This window comes from Chelon labrosus (assembly GCF_963514085.1).
Source record: "Chelon labrosus genome assembly, chromosome: 11".
Lineage (NCBI taxonomy): Eukaryota > Metazoa > Chordata > Actinopteri > Mugiliformes > Mugilidae > Chelon > Chelon labrosus.
This window is the reverse complement of record NC_140344.1, coordinates 21119190-21140379: the sequence shown is the minus strand read 5'-3', so window position 1 is coordinate 21140379 and position 21190 is coordinate 21119190. Positions and strand designations below refer to the sequence as shown.

At 40.4% G+C, this 21190-nt stretch overlaps 1 protein-coding gene across 3 annotated transcripts; it reads right to left on the bottom strand.

Annotated features, from left to right (window-relative positions):
- Positions 1-202: 202 nt before the first annotated feature.
- nap1l4a (nucleosome assembly protein 1-like 4a) lies at positions 203-13556 on the bottom strand. Of its 3 annotated transcripts, XM_084554707.1 has the most exons (15): positions 13103-13447; positions 12125-12162; positions 11646-11718; positions 10012-10156; positions 9399-9485; positions 8695-8829; positions 8533-8604; positions 8301-8440; positions 7917-8062; positions 4474-4493; positions 4238-4357; positions 4043-4078; positions 3831-3884; positions 2595-2629; positions 203-2204 (listed from the first exon to the last, which is right to left on the bottom strand). In XM_084554707.1, exons 2-14 carry the CDS (start codon positions 12138-12140, stop codon positions 2624-2626), a joined length of 1050 nt encoding a protein of 349 aa, XP_084410833.1. In that variant the 5' UTR covers positions 12141-12162; positions 13103-13447; the 3' UTR covers positions 203-2204; positions 2595-2623. The 3 variants fall into 3 exon arrangements, with proteins under 3 accessions (XP_084410833.1, XP_084410831.1, XP_084410832.1); XM_084554705.1 differs by lacking the exon at positions 2595-2629 and having other exon boundaries at positions 13103-13556; XM_084554706.1 differs by lacking the exons at positions 2595-2629; positions 13103-13447 and adding an exon at positions 12347-12407.
- Between the last annotated feature and the right edge of the window lie 7634 nt (positions 13557-21190).

The following is a 21190-nucleotide window of genomic DNA, read 5'->3' as shown; positions in this document are numbered from 1 at the left end:
GCCCCCACTAACAACATCCTGTTGCCACAAGACACCACAGGACACCCTCAGAAGGCCCATGTCTATTCTCTGATGGGTCATTTGCTGCTGCCACCTGAGGAGTTTAAGAACATAAAAACTTCACTCGTGTTCTCACCACCTTCTACATTAAGATGAATCTGAGATGACTCAGCGCAGAAATCAAAGAAACTACATATTCCAACACTGCACACGCATTATGAGTGTTGGTTACCAAAATGTTTCGTCACTTATACTTAACTAAACCAAAAACTGGGAGACAAGCACACACAAAGGAGAGAGGACACCCAAAAACTCCATGTCGCACAACTTTAATAGAATATCTTAACTAACTCTGTACAAATTGAAAAGAAATATTGCGCAAGTAACAAATTGTGAATAAGAACCAGTTAAGGCCATTGCTAGCGCACGGTCCAATGTGGTAGGTCTGGAGATGTCAACCGTGGCTCGGAGTGATCTGTCCAACAGGATCTACAATCGTTCCGTTCTTTTTAAAAAGAGAGAAGGGGTAGGGTGGGGTGGGGTGGGCGGGGGTTATTTCGCCGTCAGCTGCTATCGACGAGCGGTCACGCCGGGCGAAGCTGTCCAAATCCAAACGGCCAAAATCCAAGTGCAGTATATAAAATACATTGGCACGCTCTTCCATTTGTTTTCCACAGACATTCTACTGAATCATTAGACAAGAACAGAAATATTTATATACTCTTAAACAACTTTAAATGCTGAATCAGATTACATCGTGTTAATGACAATTGGCAAACATTTTATTTTATTTTTAAAAAACAAAACGGACAACAACAACAAAAACAAAAAAAAAAGGACGGTGTCTCTGTCGTTTTGGCTTCTTGGCAACAGAATTTACATTTGATCCAAACTTCCAGCACCCTGTCCCATCACTGACTCTAAATTATATTTGTTAAAAAGCTGAATTACATACCAGAAGTGATACATCTTATAAACAACCACATATGTTTAACGGACAGCCACCACGCGTGTCTGCTTCAATCAGTTGTCTCTGAGGGGAAATCTCACCAGACTGGACGTGATGCTCCGAGCCGGAGCCATCCAAGAGGCTGAACAATCCTTGTTTTAATAAGTTATTCTTATTATGTTTGTTAACGCAAGTTTAAAGAGCGTTTCAGGAGTGACAGGGCAAACGGGGAGGAGTAAGATACGACATTTTCTAACTGCATGCACGTTTCATAGTCCTAATTAGTGTTGTGTCCACTCAAGTGCTCAAGTTTGAATGCTTGTTTTAGCCCGACACAACGGGGCAGAGGTCAACGCGTTTTAATACAGAACACACATCTTCAATCTGTCAATGCATTTTCGACGATAACAATAATCAAAACTTGGCAGTAATTCACGTTTTGTTGACCTACTGAAGCCCAAGTAAGATCTGAGTCATTGAGAATTGAGCCTCTAGCTGCAGGCTGGGCAGCCTACAGTTAGAGGCACTCCCCCAAAATGCACCTTTTCAAAAACAGCTGCGTGACACCAGAATAAATAGTCCAATGACATGACAATGAACATTTAAAAAAAAAAAATTGTAAATGCAATTCGAAATGATACACTGTGTGCCTCTTAAAAAAAAGAAAAACAACAAAAAAAAAACACCATAACAAAAGAAAAAAAAAAAACAAAACACAACCCCAGTGAAAGGTTAAGTCAAACTTGTTCAGCAGTTTTCTGGTAAACGTCTCGTGTTGGCATTAAAAAACCCTGAGTAACTGACTTATTTCTATGAAAACTAAAGTTGGGAGCCATTCCTTTCCTACGTTTCTACCATACAGAGATGCTCGGTGTTTGTCAGTAGTAGCCTACTCCACCTTACCAAAGAACAAGACAGTTCCTATGTGATGCCGTGGTAATTTGAGTCAAGTCAATTCCTGCTTTGAGCTCAATGAAGCCAAGTAAAAGGGGTGAGACGGGCGCAAGACAAAAAAAAAATAAAAAATAAAATAATAATAAAGAAAAGAAACAAAAGAATTCATGCACATATTAAAAACGCAGTTTGATTTGCGTTCTATTGCGTTCAAGATGAGAGTTCGTAAATGGGAGGAGCCTGCAAGAGTTAGGAGGACTTGCTGATTGGCTAAGAACTGATTTGACGGACAGCAGGTCTCCACGTCCCCTGAGCGCCACGGTTACTGCTGTTTGCATTCGGCGGGCTGGGGCTGCTCTTTCTGCGGAGGACACGGAGAGAAACCAGATTAGACAACGGGACGGGCGGTCGGCGAAGCCACTGGCCGCCAGCGAGCAACGAGACGAGGCCGACAATAAAGCAGAGGAGGGAGAAGGAACAGGTTTTGAACAGCAAAGGGAACAATGTTAGAAACCTGGGATGGGACTAAAGCATGACAATACGAGTGGATGGAAACAAAGGCATGATGAGGCAGGAAGAGAAGCCATATCTACAATAGATGTGAGTTAGGGGTGTGGGGGTAATAAAAACCTCAGACTACGGGAGAATCAAGGATGTAGTGAAAGAGAAAGACAGCAAGAACAATAGGCTAAAGCCACCAGATGAGACCGTGTGTAATGAATGTGGGACGCCATCCTTATTTCTCCCTTACCTAGAAATGCATGGAGTGAGAATGTTTGATTATGCCTGTAATGGAGGGGAGATCCAGGGGGAGGGAGAGACAAACACCACGGACAAGTTTAATCGTCACATTCGGAAAACGACAAGTGAGCACAGTGAGACATAGCTGTGAGGTCGGTGAATGAGCACCCTGAATTCCTCGAGCAAAATTGGTAATTGTTGAGCTGACAGCACGGGAAGAAGCTTTCCTCACAGACAAAGCAGCATTATTGGTCGCTGCTATAAAAACTGCTTGCAGGGCAAATTATGCTAACAACTCATCTCAACTAAATCTACAGCTACAGCACTAATAGACGTCTCTTTCACTACGTGTGTGCAGAAATCTCTGAATCTCTACATTATTCCATTGCATATTTGGTTTTGGAAACCAGAGATAACAATTAATGAACGTGCATGAATTAGATCAAGCAGATACCAGACTATTCATTCTCTCATCATCATGGATCTATAATACCGGAACAGATGATTAAATTTAGGTAGAATATAATCACTACTTTCAGACTAATATTGCACATTGTGCCGCTGTATAGTCGTGTGAAGATCAGACGGTGAGATTGTAAAGACTTCAGATATCCAGATAATCAGTGGTCATGACTCAGCCGATCCGAGCAGATGTTCTGTAAACTCCACGAGCTAAATAAATTCAAGTCTTTCATATTGTTTGAGTTACATTTCAGATTATATCTCGACTCTACGGTCAAACCCCGACAGTCAGGTTAGTTAGGTTAGCATCTGTAGTGCACTGTGAAGTCATGGTGACCTGGCAGCTATTTAGATAGCTGGACTCACGTACACCACATGGTATGTGCGTGGATTATAATTACAGCACATCAAATGATGTCTGAATTATCATCTCCAAGTTTTTAAGTAGTATAACCATGCAGGCAAAATAAACTGAGGGGCACGTCTATAAACCAATAACGCTAAAGGCTAAATAACAGCTAATAGGAACATAAATTCAACCTTAATTGCAAAACTGCACATTTACTCTGGCTCTTATATCTGCATATGACTTTTAATATTGTAACTGTTTGATGTCAAAAACGTTGGTTTGTCTAAACGCAGGGTTCCATGACAATAAAATATATGCTTTTTGTGTTGTTCAGTCTAATACTTGATAGTTGAAATGTGGTTTTATAAAAGTTTCCTAAAATTTAAAGATCTAAATAGAAGGGCAAAAAAAAAAAAACAACGGACGCAAACCGACCTTGGGGTCAAAGTCTCCCTCATCGTCATCTTCGTCACCGTCCTCGTCTTGTTCCTGAAACAAAAACACAAGATAAGCGTAAGAGATGCCAGCAATCCTTGAAAAAATAAAAACAAGAAATGGTAAAACTGGTTTAGTCCACGTGCGAACAGCAATGTCTGGCTCTCCAGCATTTTAGTTCAGCTGCGGTGCGGATGAGTCAAAGTGCTAACCTCTTCGTCTCCCTCTTCCAGTTCCTCCTCTTCAAACTGCAACAAAGACAATAAAGTCAAGAGTGAAACCTACACCCCACCGTCACCACAAATTCATTCTTTTTCCACGAACGTCCAAATCTTGTGGTGTTGGATATTTTTAGGGTTCGTGTCTAAACGTATGTCTGTGTGTGTATTGTAAGGAAAAGCGCTCACACTCTCGTCATCCTCCAGGGCCTCTCCGGTGAAATACAGCACTGCTCTGGGGACTATTCTTTCACGGAAGAAATGACCAATCTCAAAGTCTGTGGCTAGGGTGAACTCTGAGTCTTCATCCTACAAAACGTAAAGAAGAGAAATGGCCGATTTTAAACCAAGAAACAAATCAGACTGAACAGAATAAAAGGAGGAAATGGTTTATTTAACAAAAGGACATGCTTCATTTTACTCACCATTTCTCCATCTGGTGAAGCTGTAAGGTAAAAAGACATGTATGATTTAAGAATGCCAAAAGATACACTCATTTTTTAATTAACGGTTAAGCTGACACGCACTGCTCATTATCAGTGATATCACAACGCGAGAGCATCATCGATAGGAAGTGACTGGGCATCCGCAAACAGCTGCGCTCCATCACGGAGGCCAAAGGCTGACATCATCCGAGTCTTCCTCTTCTGTCAACAGCGCCGCTTTAGAGTAAACTGGTGCAGCGCACACACAAGGTGGCATACGCACTAATCTGCTGATGATCATACTCCAGAGGAATTCACATACATCTAAAATGTCAAATGGGGTGCTTGTCAACACAATAATTCCATTTGTAAATCAAGAGAGGATTAGCTGAAGAATAGCTGCTCAATAGATTGGACTGTATTACACATTATATTTATATTATTGTAATTCACAAGTCGCATCAATATTAATAAAGTAATACTAGCCCTACCGGTTGTAAGATGTTATATATTATTATTGTCCAGTGATTTCATACTTATGTAAGCAAAATACAAACACAAGAGTAATGGTGAATATTAAACAACATTAGTTTGACAATTAAAACGATGCCAGTAGAGAGCCTGTAAAAAGTTTTCCCTTCCTTCCTCTTGTATTGCTTTTATAAACCAAGGTAGATACAATTTGCCTTTTTTTGAGCTGAAAATAAAAATAAAATTAACAGATTTGTACAAAGTAATATTAATTAATTACAAATATATAATATAAAAAGGGTTTTCACCTCCTTCAGCGCAGCATTTAGTAGACGCACCTTTGGTTTTACTTCACTCACTTAGATTATATGTTTTTAAGTAATTGACGACACTTTACAGTAAAGGTAAGTAATTTTCTTGGGACATAAAAGATTATAATGGCGATAAAAAGGGAAAAATATGCAAGGAGGACTAGCACGACTTACTAGTCTAATAAGTCTTATATTGAGAGAAGGGATATAACTACAGACCAAAATGCATTTCTTGTGAGGAAGGAGGAGAGGAATCTTAAACCAGTACTTTCTAATTTAATTTAATTAATACCTGTCCATTAAAGACAATAAATCTCCATATATCAACGGACTAAATGCCAGGTAAGTCACGTGAGTTCCTTGTTCACACGGTCTGTGCGCGATGACTCACTACTGCACAGCCCAGCCCCAGAGCTGCACACCTGAACACACTTGACAAGGAGATATTTATATTCACCAGTCATAGACCAGGACCATGGCTGAACCAGTAAGACAAACATAAGCTCAGCCAATGAGTGATCAGGTCAACTTCTCAATGTCAGAATAAGTCCAGGCATGTTTGACAGGTAAGCTGATTATACAGGAAAGATCACAGTCATTGACTTAAGGTGTATCCTGCCTAAATTAATGGCATTATGGGGTAGACTTACTCATTTCAAGACATCCAATGGAAATGCCATTATATTGCTGCCTTAATGTTTATTGAACCGATTAAAGGCTTATAGATTTCGCTGCCTCACCTTTGATGAGGGTAGTTGCGCAATTAATGACAGAAGGGTTTGGTTTTATCATTTAAATAGGCTAACAGACAGATTATTACAAAATGTAAGTCTTTACTTAATAATTTCCTCAGTGTTCTCTTGCCTCACATTTCAGCATCAATCACTAAGTCATGATTTAGCAGATAAGTTAATGTCAAAGTTTCTAGGTTTATTTCATGTGCAAACTCCAACTTAGGTCGACTGCTATGCCTACACACCTACACACAGCAGAGTGGCTGCACAATTTGGGAAAAGTAATAGAGTCTGGTGCCCCCTGCTGTTGAGTTTAGTGGTGACATACAGTGGTGAGTTAGTTAGGCACACAAGTGAAAACAAATGTATTCTTATGTAACAGTCTGTGAGTAAATCCCCCCAATTGTTGTCAAGTTTATGTTGAAACAGTGTAAGAAAGGTGTGTGATCCTTTTGTAGGTCGCATTTTGTGGTGCTGTTAAACTGGATTGTCTTAAACACAGGAGATTTTCTGTTGTTTAGCCTAGGCTGCTGATGAAAATAGGGTGGCCCAAATAAAAGCAACCGCACCCTCCAAAATGAAAACGCACTTGAATAAACAGGTCTCGCAGGTATCTTAAACAAATGTTGAATGTCATAACTTTCGTGAAGCTAAGATTTAGTGCAAGATGACAGACTGTGGGGAGAAAAAAAAAAGATGCAATGACAGCTCCCCAAAAGTGAATCTGAAGCATAGACTGTATAAAAAATGGACAACGCGTCGCCACTTCCTCCTATTGGCTACACCGACGCGAGTATCCCAAGAATATAAGGGCTGGCAACTTGTGAGTTTGGAGTCAGAGTCTGCGCAGCACTGTCCCGAGAGCGGAGCCATGTTTTCCTACCGCCATGGTCCAATGGGACCACTCGTCAATGGCAACTGTCAATCATCATGATGTCACGTCATGTTTTTTGTAGCATCAAATAACTAACTAAAACAAAACTTCTCAGAAAAATGGACAATTGAACATGCATCAGCATTATTATTATTCCCTAAAATGACAGAAACCAACATTGGGGGGGAAAAAAAAAGAAAAATTATGTCAGTTGCCATGACAACCACTCAGTGAAGCAGCCCCATCAGAACATAAGAGTAAGACGTGGAGTAGGAAAGTCAAAATAACCGTTTGTCTGTTTGAAATGAGTAGTTGGGCTGTAAACTGTGCTAACCGACCTCAAGGACCTGAGGGATCAGTTTTTCCTGCAAGTTAAACTTTTGGTTTGTGAGAAGTGAATTAAGGTAATTAACTAGGTTGGCTAAAACAAAACAAAAAGCTCTGTGGGGGGAAAAGTCTGAAATTGATAATTAGCTGTTAGAAAGACTAAATCCACAATGGTGCTTACTTTCCTTCTTAAAAAATAAATAAATAAGTGCAGAAAATATTCCAACATTTCTTCCTTGGCAGACGTAGAGTAGAGACTACAAACTATGAGCACAGCGTAGTACTAAGCAAACGCAAACACCAGTGAGTCAAGTTGAAGTATGGGCGGGTCATCAATAACGACTCCAGACTCGCAAGATGGTGCTACCCATATCCCTGGTATTCTGGCCTCAGTTTGCCCAATGGGAGGAGGTGGAAACACGTCGTCAATATTTTTCTACGGTCTATGTGCAGTACTGTTACATTAGAACGCATTTCTTTCCACTTGCTAGTACCTAATGAACTGGCACGTGAGTGTTTACCAACAGCCTGGCAGCATTTGTCTAAGGTTGTCTCCTCCTTACAACCTTAAGCGATTCAGGAGTGTTACTGTAAAATGTGAGTCCACACCTAACAGAGCAAAGCTTAAAGTGCTTACACAAGTTGGTGAGAAAACGTAGGAGTAACCGCTCTGAATGGATCATTTAACCATCTAGATGAATTACCACATGTTGTGTGTGTTCTCACCTTTGATAGGGTTAAAGAAGTTGAAGAAAGAGTCGTTGGGGACCTGTTTGGTAACAGTGCGGACAGTGCCACGGCCTTTATGCTTCTGTTTCTTCTTAATAGTTTTCACTGTCACGTCCTTCCCCTTGTGCCAATCTATCTGACAGCTAGAAATAGAAAATGAGACGGTAAAAATAAAGAAAGAGAAATGTGAAAGGCAGCAGAAAGCAAGGACACAAAATAGGTAAAAGTTGGAAGACGTGCCAAGAGGAGGCTGATATGTGGGATGCAAAGTCTAAAGAGATAAATATAGAAAGACTGAAGAGAAACATTTTACGAACCACACTGTATCTGGTTTTACTCAGAATGTAACATCCATGTGTGTTAGAGTGCTCTGGCTCTCACCCTTCACAGTCAATGATCTCTGGCCCCTCAAACGAGAACGGCTCAGCGGCATCAGGCTCCGACTTCATCTTGTAGACTTTAGTTAGGACTGCGTTGTTGAAGTAACCGTTGGGCTCAAAGTGGAACTCTAATGTGAAACTCTGAGAGAAGACAAAGAAGATAACGTGTGCTTTAAAGGTATTTACTTCATAAAATTGTCATGACACTGGTGTATTATTACTCAGACACTGACCATTGGCTGCCCTGGCTCAGAAAACTTGACTTGAATATCTGTCAGGTGCTTTAGGATGGGCTCATCGTGTTCCTGATAAGAGATGGACAGTCAGGGTTAGAGACTTTAGCTACTGTTTAGAAATGTGGTGAAATTAGTGGGGGATTAATCATTGAAATGTACCTGTAGCATGTCACTCAGCATGTCCACACTCTTGAATATGGTGAGCCAGAACTCAGGGATGCCCTTTGGATCTTCTGCTGGCGTGGCTTCCTCTTTCTTTGTATCCTCAATAGCAGCTTTCTCCTTTACCTCCTCCTACAGACAGAGCAATTATAATAATATTAACATGTTGTACACTTCTTGAAAGCTTGAAACCAAGACCTAATACCAGATGTATCACCCTGAGAAACTACACACACACACACACAATTTAACAACACTGTTGTTTTCCAGCTGCACAACCCAATTCCCCTATTTGCCATGAATATATTGCCATGGCGACTATGAGTCCTTGGGCAAGACACTGAAGCCAAAGTTGCTCCAATGGCAGACAGCTTCTGCCCGTCTGTGTGTTCTTGAACAGCCATCTTTCTGAGGACCAGTTTGAGTTTTACACCACTGGAGTGAGAACATTTGTGCAAAGTGGGGACATTTTGGCCGGTCCGCACTTCTTTACAAGACTGTATGAGAGTTAATGAACGTATTGCGTCACTGAATGTCCTCACAAAGATAGCCATACAAACGTGTGTGTGTGTGTGTGTGTGTGTGCGCAAACGAGAAACACTGAAGCAGCACCGCCAAGACAGCAAAGCACATCTCTTTTCCTCTGCAGTGGGCAAAACCAGAACAAATTGGATAATAAAGACAATAAAATCTGTACTTACAGCAAGCGCCTCCTCTTCCTCTCTGTCACTGTGCCACTCGCACTCCTCATCTGTGGGTTCCACTGTCCCCGTGACAACATCTCGTCTCTGTGACACACAAATGGCAATTATGGAAATTTATGTATATTTGGGTGAAATACCTGTGTGTGGACAAACATTCGCTTGGGAAGGCTGAATTATTTTCGGCTCGCACACTGACATGAACACCATTTGAGAGGGAGAGAGAGAGACACACGCACACAACAGGTGCAACAGGATTACAGCTGCCACTCTCCAGTGCAATGAAGAATGGCAGAGTTCTTGTCACTAACTCTGGAAATAGCCTTGACTGACAAAAGGACAGTCGACTACTCGTTGTGGCAGTTTTCAATTTAGCACCAAGGATGTGGTCCCACTGACCTCACACTGGACCAGAGAGACATACCTGAATATCCATTAGTGCAGAAAACAACATCATTGATTCTTAACTCTTATTGATTTGGTTGTTAAATTGTCCTAGTATTTATTTTATAGATGTATATATATATATTTAAAACATCAAACGTCCAAAGAAAATTCTAGATAATCAAGTAAACTAAGCTTAAGTTCATTATAAAAACATTGTTTACAGTACCTTGTCAAACAGTGGCTGATAGAGGGCAGCATACTTCCTCTCTAGCTCATGGACCTCCTCGTAGAACTTAGCCTCTATGTTAGCACATTGCACCTGTAGCCTTTTCAAAGCATGCACTCTCCTCTTCACTGCTTTGGGGAGCATGCTATAAAAGAAGAGAAACATGAGAGCTGATGTGAATTTGAACGTCTCATATTTAAGCTAAGATTATGAACATTTATAACAAGTATAACCAGAGACAGCTCAGAAACAACGAGGTACGTGTGGTTTTTGTCACTGCTTAGCCCCGTTAGCAAACCAGCGACAGGCGTTAAGTCTGGTCGCACAAAGAAATAAAGGTGAGAACCGGTTGTCACAGAACTGAATACTCTTCACTTTTCTCGTCACTTTTATTTAGCCACATAGACAGAAGTGAACTAGCTGGTGTTGTTTTTTCAAATGTCTCTCAACCTAACAAATACTAGTTAACAGTAGGCTGGAGATTTGACTGAAGACCACGTTACAAAGAAATCCAATGTGCAGAAACAGCTCTGATAACACAAAGCCTTTTTGATTGTGTCCACTTAGAAGATATCTAATAACTGATGTCAAGTTAAAATAAGCAAGGTTAATCAGACACTTGCAATGACGCATAGAATAAGAAGCAAAAGATGCTATCATTTGCTTCCAATACATGTTAAGTTGTGCAGACAGACCTATTTGCACGGGACTTTTTTTTACCTGAGCACCTCTTGTTATTTGTAATTATTGCAGAGGTCATCTGTAATATTAATCTTGAGAGAATCGGCCGTGTCCGTAATTTGTAAAGTAAATTATCTACCATATTTCTCCAAAAACAGAAGCCCAGTGATAATATTAATCCATTGCAAATCACCATCTGTATAATTTGTGGATTTTGTTAGATTCCCTGCTCTTTTTTTGCATTTGAAGATTATGCCCTAGCAAGTCAGTCAAGTTGAAAGCCAAAGAAGTAAGCTGTCAAATGCTTTTTATCTCATGTTTTTATCCGCTACAGAGCCTGAGAAATTAAGGTTTTAGTAAGCGTTGACATATTTTGAAAAACCTCAGGTTTTGAGAGGGGGTTTACAGAAGAGTATTTAGGCCTGAATGGGTTAAGAATTATGAAGGATGTCCTATACAGCTGGACAGTATGGACAGCTGTTATGGAGCAAAGTCCAGATGTCTCTGACCCATTTCTGAGAAAAACAAAGTGTGCTCAAAACCATCAGATGAACGAAGGTGAAGGTGATTTAACTAAAACCAGATAGTTCCGAAAATCTCCCCAGGGATCAATACGGTTTCATCACATAATTATTATTATTATTAAATTACAAATGTATTTTTTATGTTTAATCCTAATTTGCAAAGAAATTTAAGCCGTCAAAAAGTGTAGAGGTATAAAATGGTCTTGGACATGTAGTGGAGTAGAAAGTAGCAGAGACATCAGACCATGAATAGTAAATTTGAGTAAGCTTGAGTTGGCTTAACCCATGCGAAAGCACAACACAAAACACAGGCTTAGGGGTGTGACATGAACAGGGCTAGGTCATTGCTCACATTCTTATCTGGCGATGTTTCCACTTTTACCTTGTACCCAAATTAGCAGAAACCTGGTGCAAAGCATCCGTACTGACCTTTCCAAGAAGTGGAAGCCGACAGGTTTGTCCATCTGCCCACCTGGATTTTGCATCCCTTGATCCCCTTTACCTGCCGAACCAACACAAAAGATGAAAGCGCATGTATTTCCCATACCGTCATTCTTTTCACTGACAGTTATGGAGCTGAAAAACCAGCAGTGTGGCTCTGCTTTACCTGCCGAACCAACATAAAAGATGAATGCATATGTATGTCCCATAACCTCATTCTTTTCACTGACAGTTACGGAGCTGAAAAACCAGCAGTGTAGCTTTAACTGCAGCTGGCTGCACATACAACACCCTTCACATTAATCCTGTCCTTGTGACACAATGCTGAGTTATCGTTTAGACTACACTTGGCTCTGCATTGCCTACATGTAAATATGAAGATTCAACAGCTAAGAAGCACAGAGTGATCCAGTATTTTCACATCATATTCTATAATGTGGGAATTTAAATTACAAGTTTGTCTTTACCTTTACTGGCTTCCATGACCAAGTGTCAGCTCCTTCCTCTGTACAGAAACAGATAAGTTAGGTTAGTAAACACAGCAAAGTCAGTGATTGATTTAACTAGTGGCTGAGCTAGCAAAGTGAATAGTGAAAAGACAGAGAGCCCGGGTTTGCATTTAACCATAATTGCACATGAGAGGCGTTTTCATACATATTGTCACGTGTCAAACAGTATTAAAGTCTCACGTTTAAAGGCAACGATGAGGTGTCAGCGATGAAAACAGGGTGACAGTCAGACCAGCTGAGCTAACTTCGACTGATCTGTAGCAACACGCAAGTGTTGAGCAAGCGCAGGCCGATGACGCATTGACATGCTAACGGCAGCTGGGCTAGGCTATGACAACCAAAGTTAGCGTCTCTCCATTTGTTCTACGTAAAATGACTACCACTGCACATGGCGGTCACATAGGGCGTCTGGAAGATATCACACGAATCTACACACTTGACATCAGGTCACCAACGAGCATAATACTAACAATCGCTGAACTAGCATGGGCGGCGCCAAAGATGTGACAGCAGCTAACCGGGCTAGCTGGTAGCTAGTTAGCAAGAAACTACGAACCAACGTTCTATGAACAATGCTTTACCTAACGGCTAGTTAGCAAGCTGACATTCTACATTAATATTTTCTAAGCGTGTTTCTATAAAGCAATTAAAATAAAGCAACTGATTAAAAAGATGCAACACGTTTTCACAATAGAGCTCGATGAAACTGGGCGTTAATGGTACAGCAACTAGCCTAGTGCCGGGCCGCATTGACAGGCTAATACGAGCTAAATACCGTTAGCTAGAGGGTTAATATAGAAACCAGAGTCAAAGCAAAGTGTCGTGAGGACAGTTAGCCGGAGATCTGTCAGACTAGTTAGATAATTCCTAAGATCAGCACCCCAGTGTGGCAGGAAATGACATATTTGTTCTCACTAGCAGTTTCAGTTGTCTTACCTCTAGATGAGCTGAATTCTCGCTAGTCGCCTCGCTCACGAGTCTTCGCTTCAACCCCCCACGCGCGAGAGAAACACGCGTCCCAGCATCCTTGATTCTGATTGGACAGCTGAACAGCGACCACCGTGCTGCATTCAAGTACTGCGTTGAGAATTTGTCATTCTCGGGGAGCTCCAGCCTGTTGCTCAGTCACCTGTGCTGTCTCAAACACGCCGATCAGGCATAACATTATGACCACCTTCCTAAAATTGTGTACGTCTCCTTTGCGCCTCCAAAACAGTTGTGACTCATCAGAGAATTGACATGAACTTTCTGAGGGTGTCCTGTGGTGTCTAACAACAAAATGTGCAATCAGGGAAATAAACAATTAATATTTACTCTATTTACTCACTGAAATCCAATTCTGATCACAAACAAATGGTGCCAACACTGTGAAATATCAGTGCTAGATGAAAACATGTCACAATTTTCACTGAAGATTTGTTAAATATGTTATAATAATATGATTGTGCTGTGTTTGATGCAGTTTATTTATATTTTATATTCACACAAGCATAGTTTCTGCTCTGCTCTGCTCTGAAAAGTGCCCTCGGCTAAATCTTTTTGATGCCATACAAAACTATATACCTCTTGTGATGTCTGTGAAGCGTCTCAGAACACAAAGAACAAACGGTTCAGGTATGCAGTCAAAGAGAAAGAGCGAGATTATCTTGCAGGTCTGCCGATAAAGACTCTTGAGCTGAACCTGTTTACATGTATTTTCACTGACTGTCTCCCAGCTTCACCTGCTGAGAAGAAGAGTACAGACAACCAGCAAAGACCACAGGTGCCACAAAGTACTAGTGCACTCGCTAAGTTCCTGTTGTGGCCTTTTCTTTTGGGGGGTAATTCTGCCCATATGTGTGTGCAAAATAAAAATAATAATAATCATATTTTTTTTGTTACCGTTTAGAGTGCTTGTGCAGTACCACTACAAGTCTATCTTGAGAACTCCCTCTTTTCAGGGAGTAGCTTCATACTTAACCATTGACTTGGTATTCATACTGAGCATGTTGTTTTGGATGGTAAGTAATAATGATTCCATCTTTCAGCCTCACAAAGTTTTAGTGCTCCCGAGGTAAGAGAAATACATGACTAATTCCTGTTTTTAAAATGCGAACAGCTTGAGATACATTTCAGTCCACTGATGCATGTTGTGGGTGCTTCTCCAGATCACGTTTAAACCACAAGGGGGCTTCAGACCTCTGTGCTTTATGAGTGACGCTGTTTGTCACCGCACACTGAAAGCATCTCTCACATTGTACACATGTATTAGTATAATACAATAAATTATTAGCCTGTGTGTGTATTGTTTTCTGTGCACACCGGAACCTGTGGAAAATTTCACTCCTGCTTGATTTACTACTACTAGATTCATTTTAAAAAAAAAAATAGTAAAATTTTGAATAGAAGAAATACTAAACCGGCTTATTTTTAGAAATACGCTGATCATTTGAAAATGTTCTGACGCAAGTGCACGGAAATATTGCAAAACCAAATTACTCTTCTAACGTTATTATCATCTTTTTTTGGTAATATGCTTTTTGTGGATATAGCCCACTGGGTAACAGACACAAAAACCACTAAATTCCGCCTTTCCTTCTGTTTGCTATCAACCACTGCGTAGTCTACACAGTTGAGAGGACATGACAGCGCTGGGGCCCCTCGGGGTAGGATTGTTGTGGCCAGGCTTTGTGCCTGTCACAGTGTGACATTTAACAGCAGGGTCTGTACTCCCAGAAGAAATCGAATGTGATTGTGTAGCATTTGGGGTGAGGTGGGGTTCCAGAAACAAGTGTAAAGTGATTGCTAATTTACAGTATAAATGTACAGAGGAGTTATAACGTGGATCTTTGAGGAACCGCCAATAAAACAAAAAGGACAAAAAGAGGTTTTGGTTCAGCTACCAGAGAGCATTTGATAGTTTCGCGACCCTCTGCGGAAGTGATATTTCTAAGACAATAGCAACACCTGCAGCTCTCCCACATAGCTGTACTTTACAGCCTCGGCCCTTCAAACAAGTTCCCAACTCGCAGATTACACCCCCTCTCAATCTTTTCTGTCCCATCCTCCGGCTGAGTGGGCAGCAGCACACACCTGGCTGTTCAGCGTTATGTGTATCTGTTTGTAAAGAGTCTTCTCCAGCTGTGTGTGCGCACACTTCGTTCGACAACAGTGCAAACGTTTGCTCTGCACATGTAAAGTATGAAAGATCCCTTGATTGTAGCAAGACCTTAAATCACTCTGTATGAAATGTAATGAAAAAAGGACTACAGAATGTAAGGAGGTGAACTTCACTGATGATCTCATCATACGTCACCTGAAATTGTCAGAGGATAACAGAATAATGAAGAACATCACCCGGCCCTAAAAAAAAAGGCTGTTGTGTATTGGTTTGAGTCTGGCATAAGTTTTAAATAGTATTTGAAATAAACCAATCCTCCAAAGAACAGTCATCTTCCAGTGGCATAGATTTCAAATGACTGCCAGTTTGTCCAGAGCTGTCCGCCCGACAAATTCGGCTCGAGAGTAAATCATTTGATACAAAAATAACTCTTTTAGTTGCATTAGACGTGTGCCAAGAAAAAGCTTTTGCTGTAACACAAGAACATTAGCGCAAAACAACACTCTGCCACTGAACGTATAGGCAAAAGCAAGTCCTATTGGAACAATGTCCTCTGGATAGGTGACTCAAAGGCAGTTATTCGGTCACAGAGGACCTTCATGTACATTGTGAGGCATGGTGGCGGAGGCGTTGTGGTTTAGGGTTTCTTCGCTGCCTTATCGATTGGATGACTCGCAGTCGATTCAGCAGTGAATCCTGCATCACATGCAGGATCACCAAAGGGCGTTTGAAGATGAGGTTGAACTGGGAGTGGACCTTTCAACGGGATAATAAATCTGAAACAATATTATAGAATGAGCAAGTCAAAGAAATAAACTCAGATTCGAATCCTGCTAAAATGTTGAGGGGGAAATTTACAAATTTGGGCAAGAAAGCAATCTTTTAATTGGAGGAGTTTTGCACCGAGGAGCCGGAGAAAACTGCCGTAAATGTTATGCATAACAGTAGTGGTACATGTTTTCTCTTGCTGCATAAATGCAATCGCATTGTCACGTGGTAAGTGCACTACTAAGCGTCCCTGAGGAATATTGGCGGGACTTGTACAATTTAAAGTTTTTAAGTTGTAGAGCTGAAATCCATGCTGCTGTCTGCACGTACTTCATCAGTAGAATAGTCTTCACGTGTCCTGCATACTAGTTCTGAACGCCAAAGCTCAGGTGCAAACAGCAGCTCATTCATACTGATTACAACTGACTTGAGAATGGTGCAATATCTGAAGAGGAAGAGAAGGTTAGTGTTCATGTACGTCTGTAGTTTGTCAATGAGATTTGCAAATAGGCTTAAAATGCACAGTGTGGCTATAGATTCTGAAGCTGTAAAGCCTCCCTAAACAGGATGAGTCATATTGGCACAATGCCTATCAATACAATACCGGTCACATGTCATTCGGTCTATCAGATTTGGAAAAAGCTATCAGCTTCTTGTGGTGTTGTTCAAGTATATATCGCCTTCATCTAGAGAGGCACTGTTTCAAACACAATCAAGTGTTTGTTCAGATATGATTAAAAAGGTGCACCATAATTATGATTTCTCCTCACTTTAGTCTCCTGTTTTTGATCATTTCTGACTTTGCATTTCTTAAACACAGAGCAGAGACTGAAACTCATAGCTTAAAAGTGTTGGCTGGTTTCTGTGTTCACAAGTGGAGACATGACGATCTTCTTACCTTCCGACAGATTATATGTGCTGGACGAACCCAGCCTCTGTGACCATGAATAGAAATAAGTGGGTAAAAACAGTAAATGAATTATTGAACCCCTGTAACTGTCTTAGTAAATTCCTCACCAGTGATTGGCTGAATGTGAAACTGTTTGGCACGGATGGATCTGCAGAACAATCTGTTTATTATTTAAAAACCAATCAATAATTTCATCAATACAAAGAAAAATACACATTTTCTTGATTATATTGGTCATAGTCTCCAATTGTAGCGGTCTAGACTGTGCCTTGGAGGTCTCGTCAATGTCCCCTTGCACAAAACAAAGACAAGAAAAGAATTCACATCCTGAAAGTGGATATCCTGATAGCCCTTGTCCACTTCTTCTGATTGAACAGTGCCTACGCTGGCATCGCCTACGCTGATCTCATCCCACAAGGGTATTGGTTTTGTGAATGAAGTGGCCAAACTCCCAGATGGCAGTATTGATATGGCCGCGAGGACAGGGCGGTGTTTATGAGCCATCCTGCCCCTGCATCCTCTGCCGTCCATTAAGCCCCTCTCCTCGTAACGCACGGGTAATGGCCTATCTGTACACCATAATCAGACAGACACACACGTACCCAGCGACTGTAAAAAGCCATCAAAATAAGACACACAAACAAGCACACACACACACACACACACACACACACACACACAGGACTAGCTGTTACATTGACACAGCTGCAGTCATTATTCACAGGAGGAGGTCTTGGGTGGGAAGGGAGGGGAGGGCTGGGGGGGCTCAGGGATGAAAAATGGCAGGCGGAACTACTACATCTCCTCCGAGGTGGCTGCGTCAGAAGGACCTGCATGCGTAACGAATTCAGCAGAGCCATCGATCCAACTCATGGCAGGCTGAGTTCTCTGCTCGCGCCTTACCCCAATTTGAGCGCAATTTACTTTCATCTGCTCCGATAAGCAATTTCAGTCGTGACATCTTGTTTGTTTGGTTTTTGTTTTGTCTGCGTCGTCCTCTGCGGTCTCCATCATTCTGATTCTGCAAACGACAGCTAAACCTTTTAGTTACCAACAAAAACAGCACATAACACCTGCTATCACATGCACAGACATCCACAATGACAGATTTTTTTTTTCTGTTCGTGTTGTTATGGCTGTTTTTTTCCCTCTATAATTTAAGCATCAAGAATGCAACAACAAAACGGGATTTAATCATTTTCTGACAGTTAAGGATTTTCTATCAAGGGCACACTTACTTTTCTCTTTCATCATTTTCCCTATTAATAGTAGCAGTCTGTAAATATACTATTTTTTAAATAAAAGGAATTATGTTTAATTATGTCTTTAGGTGCAGTGGGATCCCACTGCACAACCAACAACTCGAGTTGTTGGTTTGTCTAACAAGATCTGTATTTTGGAAGCACAGGTTGTCCGTCTTGCACTCTATTTCACAATAAATTTTAATTTTTTACGTCCTTGCAGCTGACCGACATCTCTCCCAACAAGCCCTCCAATTTATACGACCACATAGGCCTACGTCGTTTGCATATGCTCTCGAATACGACCCATGATGGGAGCGTTTCTTGTAATAGCGCTCCTACCGATAACATGATAGTATTGCTATCAGGAGTAATTCTTAAAGTAACGGATTACTTTTTTTTAAAAATAACGAAGTTCTGATTACTTAACACACGAAACTAACGCGTTACGTTACAAGTTACACGAAAAAAGTAATTAGAGTACTCTAACGTGTTACTTTGTAACGCGTTACCCACAACACTGGCCTGAAATCAGGTATGGTCCCTGAGAACTTGAGGTCCTCTTGACAGGTCAGAGTGATCATTGGATCATTTAAAAGTGTGTCATCAGTAATTTTATTATCACTATATGAATACCTGTCAAACTGTTTCAGTGAGAACAGTCTCATTCTAAACTCACTAGTTATGGTTTTAATTCCTCTGCAATTCAGTGGTTTAGGAGCTACTTGTCTGATAGGACACAGAGAGTATATTTTAATGGTGTTTTTTCTTGCTGTAAGTCCCTGGACTGTGGAGTCCCCCAAGGAAGCTGTCTAGGACCTCTTTTATTTTCAATTTTTACTAATGATATGCCATATGTACTCAGTAATGCTAGGGTCACTATGTTTGTGGAAGATTCTACTATTTATTATGCAGCCCCCACATGTTCAGAGCTTAATCAGGTTCTGTCTTGTGAGATTGGCATATTATTCAACTGGATCAAAACAAATAAACTTATCCTTAATATATCAAAAACAAAAAGTATAATGTTTGGTTCTAAATACAGATTATTAAATAATCCTAAAATTAATCTACAAATAGATAGTCAAACAATGCAGCAAGTAAAAACTGTGAAGCTTCTTGGGCTCTGGCTTGATTGCACATTGTCATGGTCTGATCACATCAACAGAGTTTTTGCCAAAATGGGCAGTGCTGTTGCCATAACGCGTAAATGTGCTCCGTTTCTCAACTCACAGTTGTTTCATCAAGTAGTTTGTTCATTGGTTTTATGTCATCCTGATTACTGTTCAGTTGTATGGTCTGCTGCATCTAACAGTCTTACAAATATTACAGTTTTATAAAATATTACAAGTGGCTCAAAACAAGGCTGCAAGACTAGTTCTTGGTTGTTCTCCAAGAACTAGTGTTGCAGAAATGCATGAACGTCTCAACTGGTTGAGAGTCAAGGATAGACTATCTGCTAATGTACTAATGTACTTGCATGGAATAATTAATACCCAGACTCCTAAAGTTTTTTATAATAATATAATTTACTGTTCAAATACTCATTCTTATAGCACTCAAGGGGTGAATAGTGGACTGATTACTCTACCACTACCTAAGTCTGACTCTATGAAGTTGTCAGTATTTTATAGGTCAATTGCGTTTTGGAACAGTCTTCCAGGTGAGGTTCGTGAAATTAAGGGAAAGGCTGGTTTTAAAAGAAGATTAAGAATGTATTTGATATCAACACCTTAATTATATCATCATCCTACTTGCGTGTGGTTGGGTTATGTGATACATGACTGTATATTATTTTGTTTTGTTTTTTGTTTTTGTTTTTCATTTTTATATATTTTATAATTACTTGAGATTGTAATGCCTGTTGTGCTCTATTAAATACTACTGTCTGGACCCCAGGAAGACTAGCTGTCGCCTTGGCGTCAGCTAATGGGGATCCTTTTTAAATAAACAAATAAACAACATTGAAAGCTAACATCCTGAAATAGCCAATACATTGTTTGAGACTGTTACTGTGTCATATTGATTTTGTTATTGTTGCTGCGTTGCATTGTTTGTTATTGTTGCTGCGTTGCATTGTTTGCTATTGTTGCTGTGTTGTATGACAGTTATGGAGACTGACAGGGGATTATGCCATATTGTGGAAATCAAAAATGTTCAAATATAGTTTCTTTTTTAATAATTCATTTTTATTGTTTGATTCCGACTGGTATTTAATTGATGACAAGAGTGAAAATCAGTTATTATATATTCTTTGATATAACTGCTTTATGATCTGTTTTGCTTGGTCTTTGAGGAGGCAGGCTACATGAATAATAAATGTTAATGTCTGGTAATGTTTTGAAATAAAATACCCGCCGCCTGTCTCTGTCTGTGTTCATTTCCATTCAATTCAGTTTCATGATTGTTTACAGTTTTATAAATTAGCAGCCTGAATAGGTTTGTTTTGACTAAAAAAGGGTGAGGGGTTAACAGACAACTTCATCCAGTCACACCCATTACAGTAGCTCAGCCAGCATAAAAGACAAGCCCATGTCATTGAGAAGTACATTTTTAGCCATCAGCTGAATTTTAGTGCTTATATTGCTTGTTAATCACTCAGAGTTGATTTAATTTCGACTAACATTTATTGTTAAAGGCATAAGCCTTTGTAGTTACACTATAGGTGATGATAGTAGTCACAATATTCTGAAATCAAGGAATGCCCCCTGTCGCATATCCACATTAGTGTTTTGTTGAGATGCTGTTTTTTCATTGAAACACACAGATGTCAGAAATTACCTACTGGACATCATAACAACAGTATGTGTAACTGATACCCAGATATAAAGATATATACATATACATATACAGATATATATCTATATATATGACAGAACAAGCAGCTGTTCGCACTACAGGTGAGGTTTTATCTGAGGCTCCAGCTGCTTGTTTTTCATCGTGTGCACTGCAGTCGCTTGGCCCTCCAGGCTCCCAGATGACAGGGGCCCATTAGGGAAAGGTAA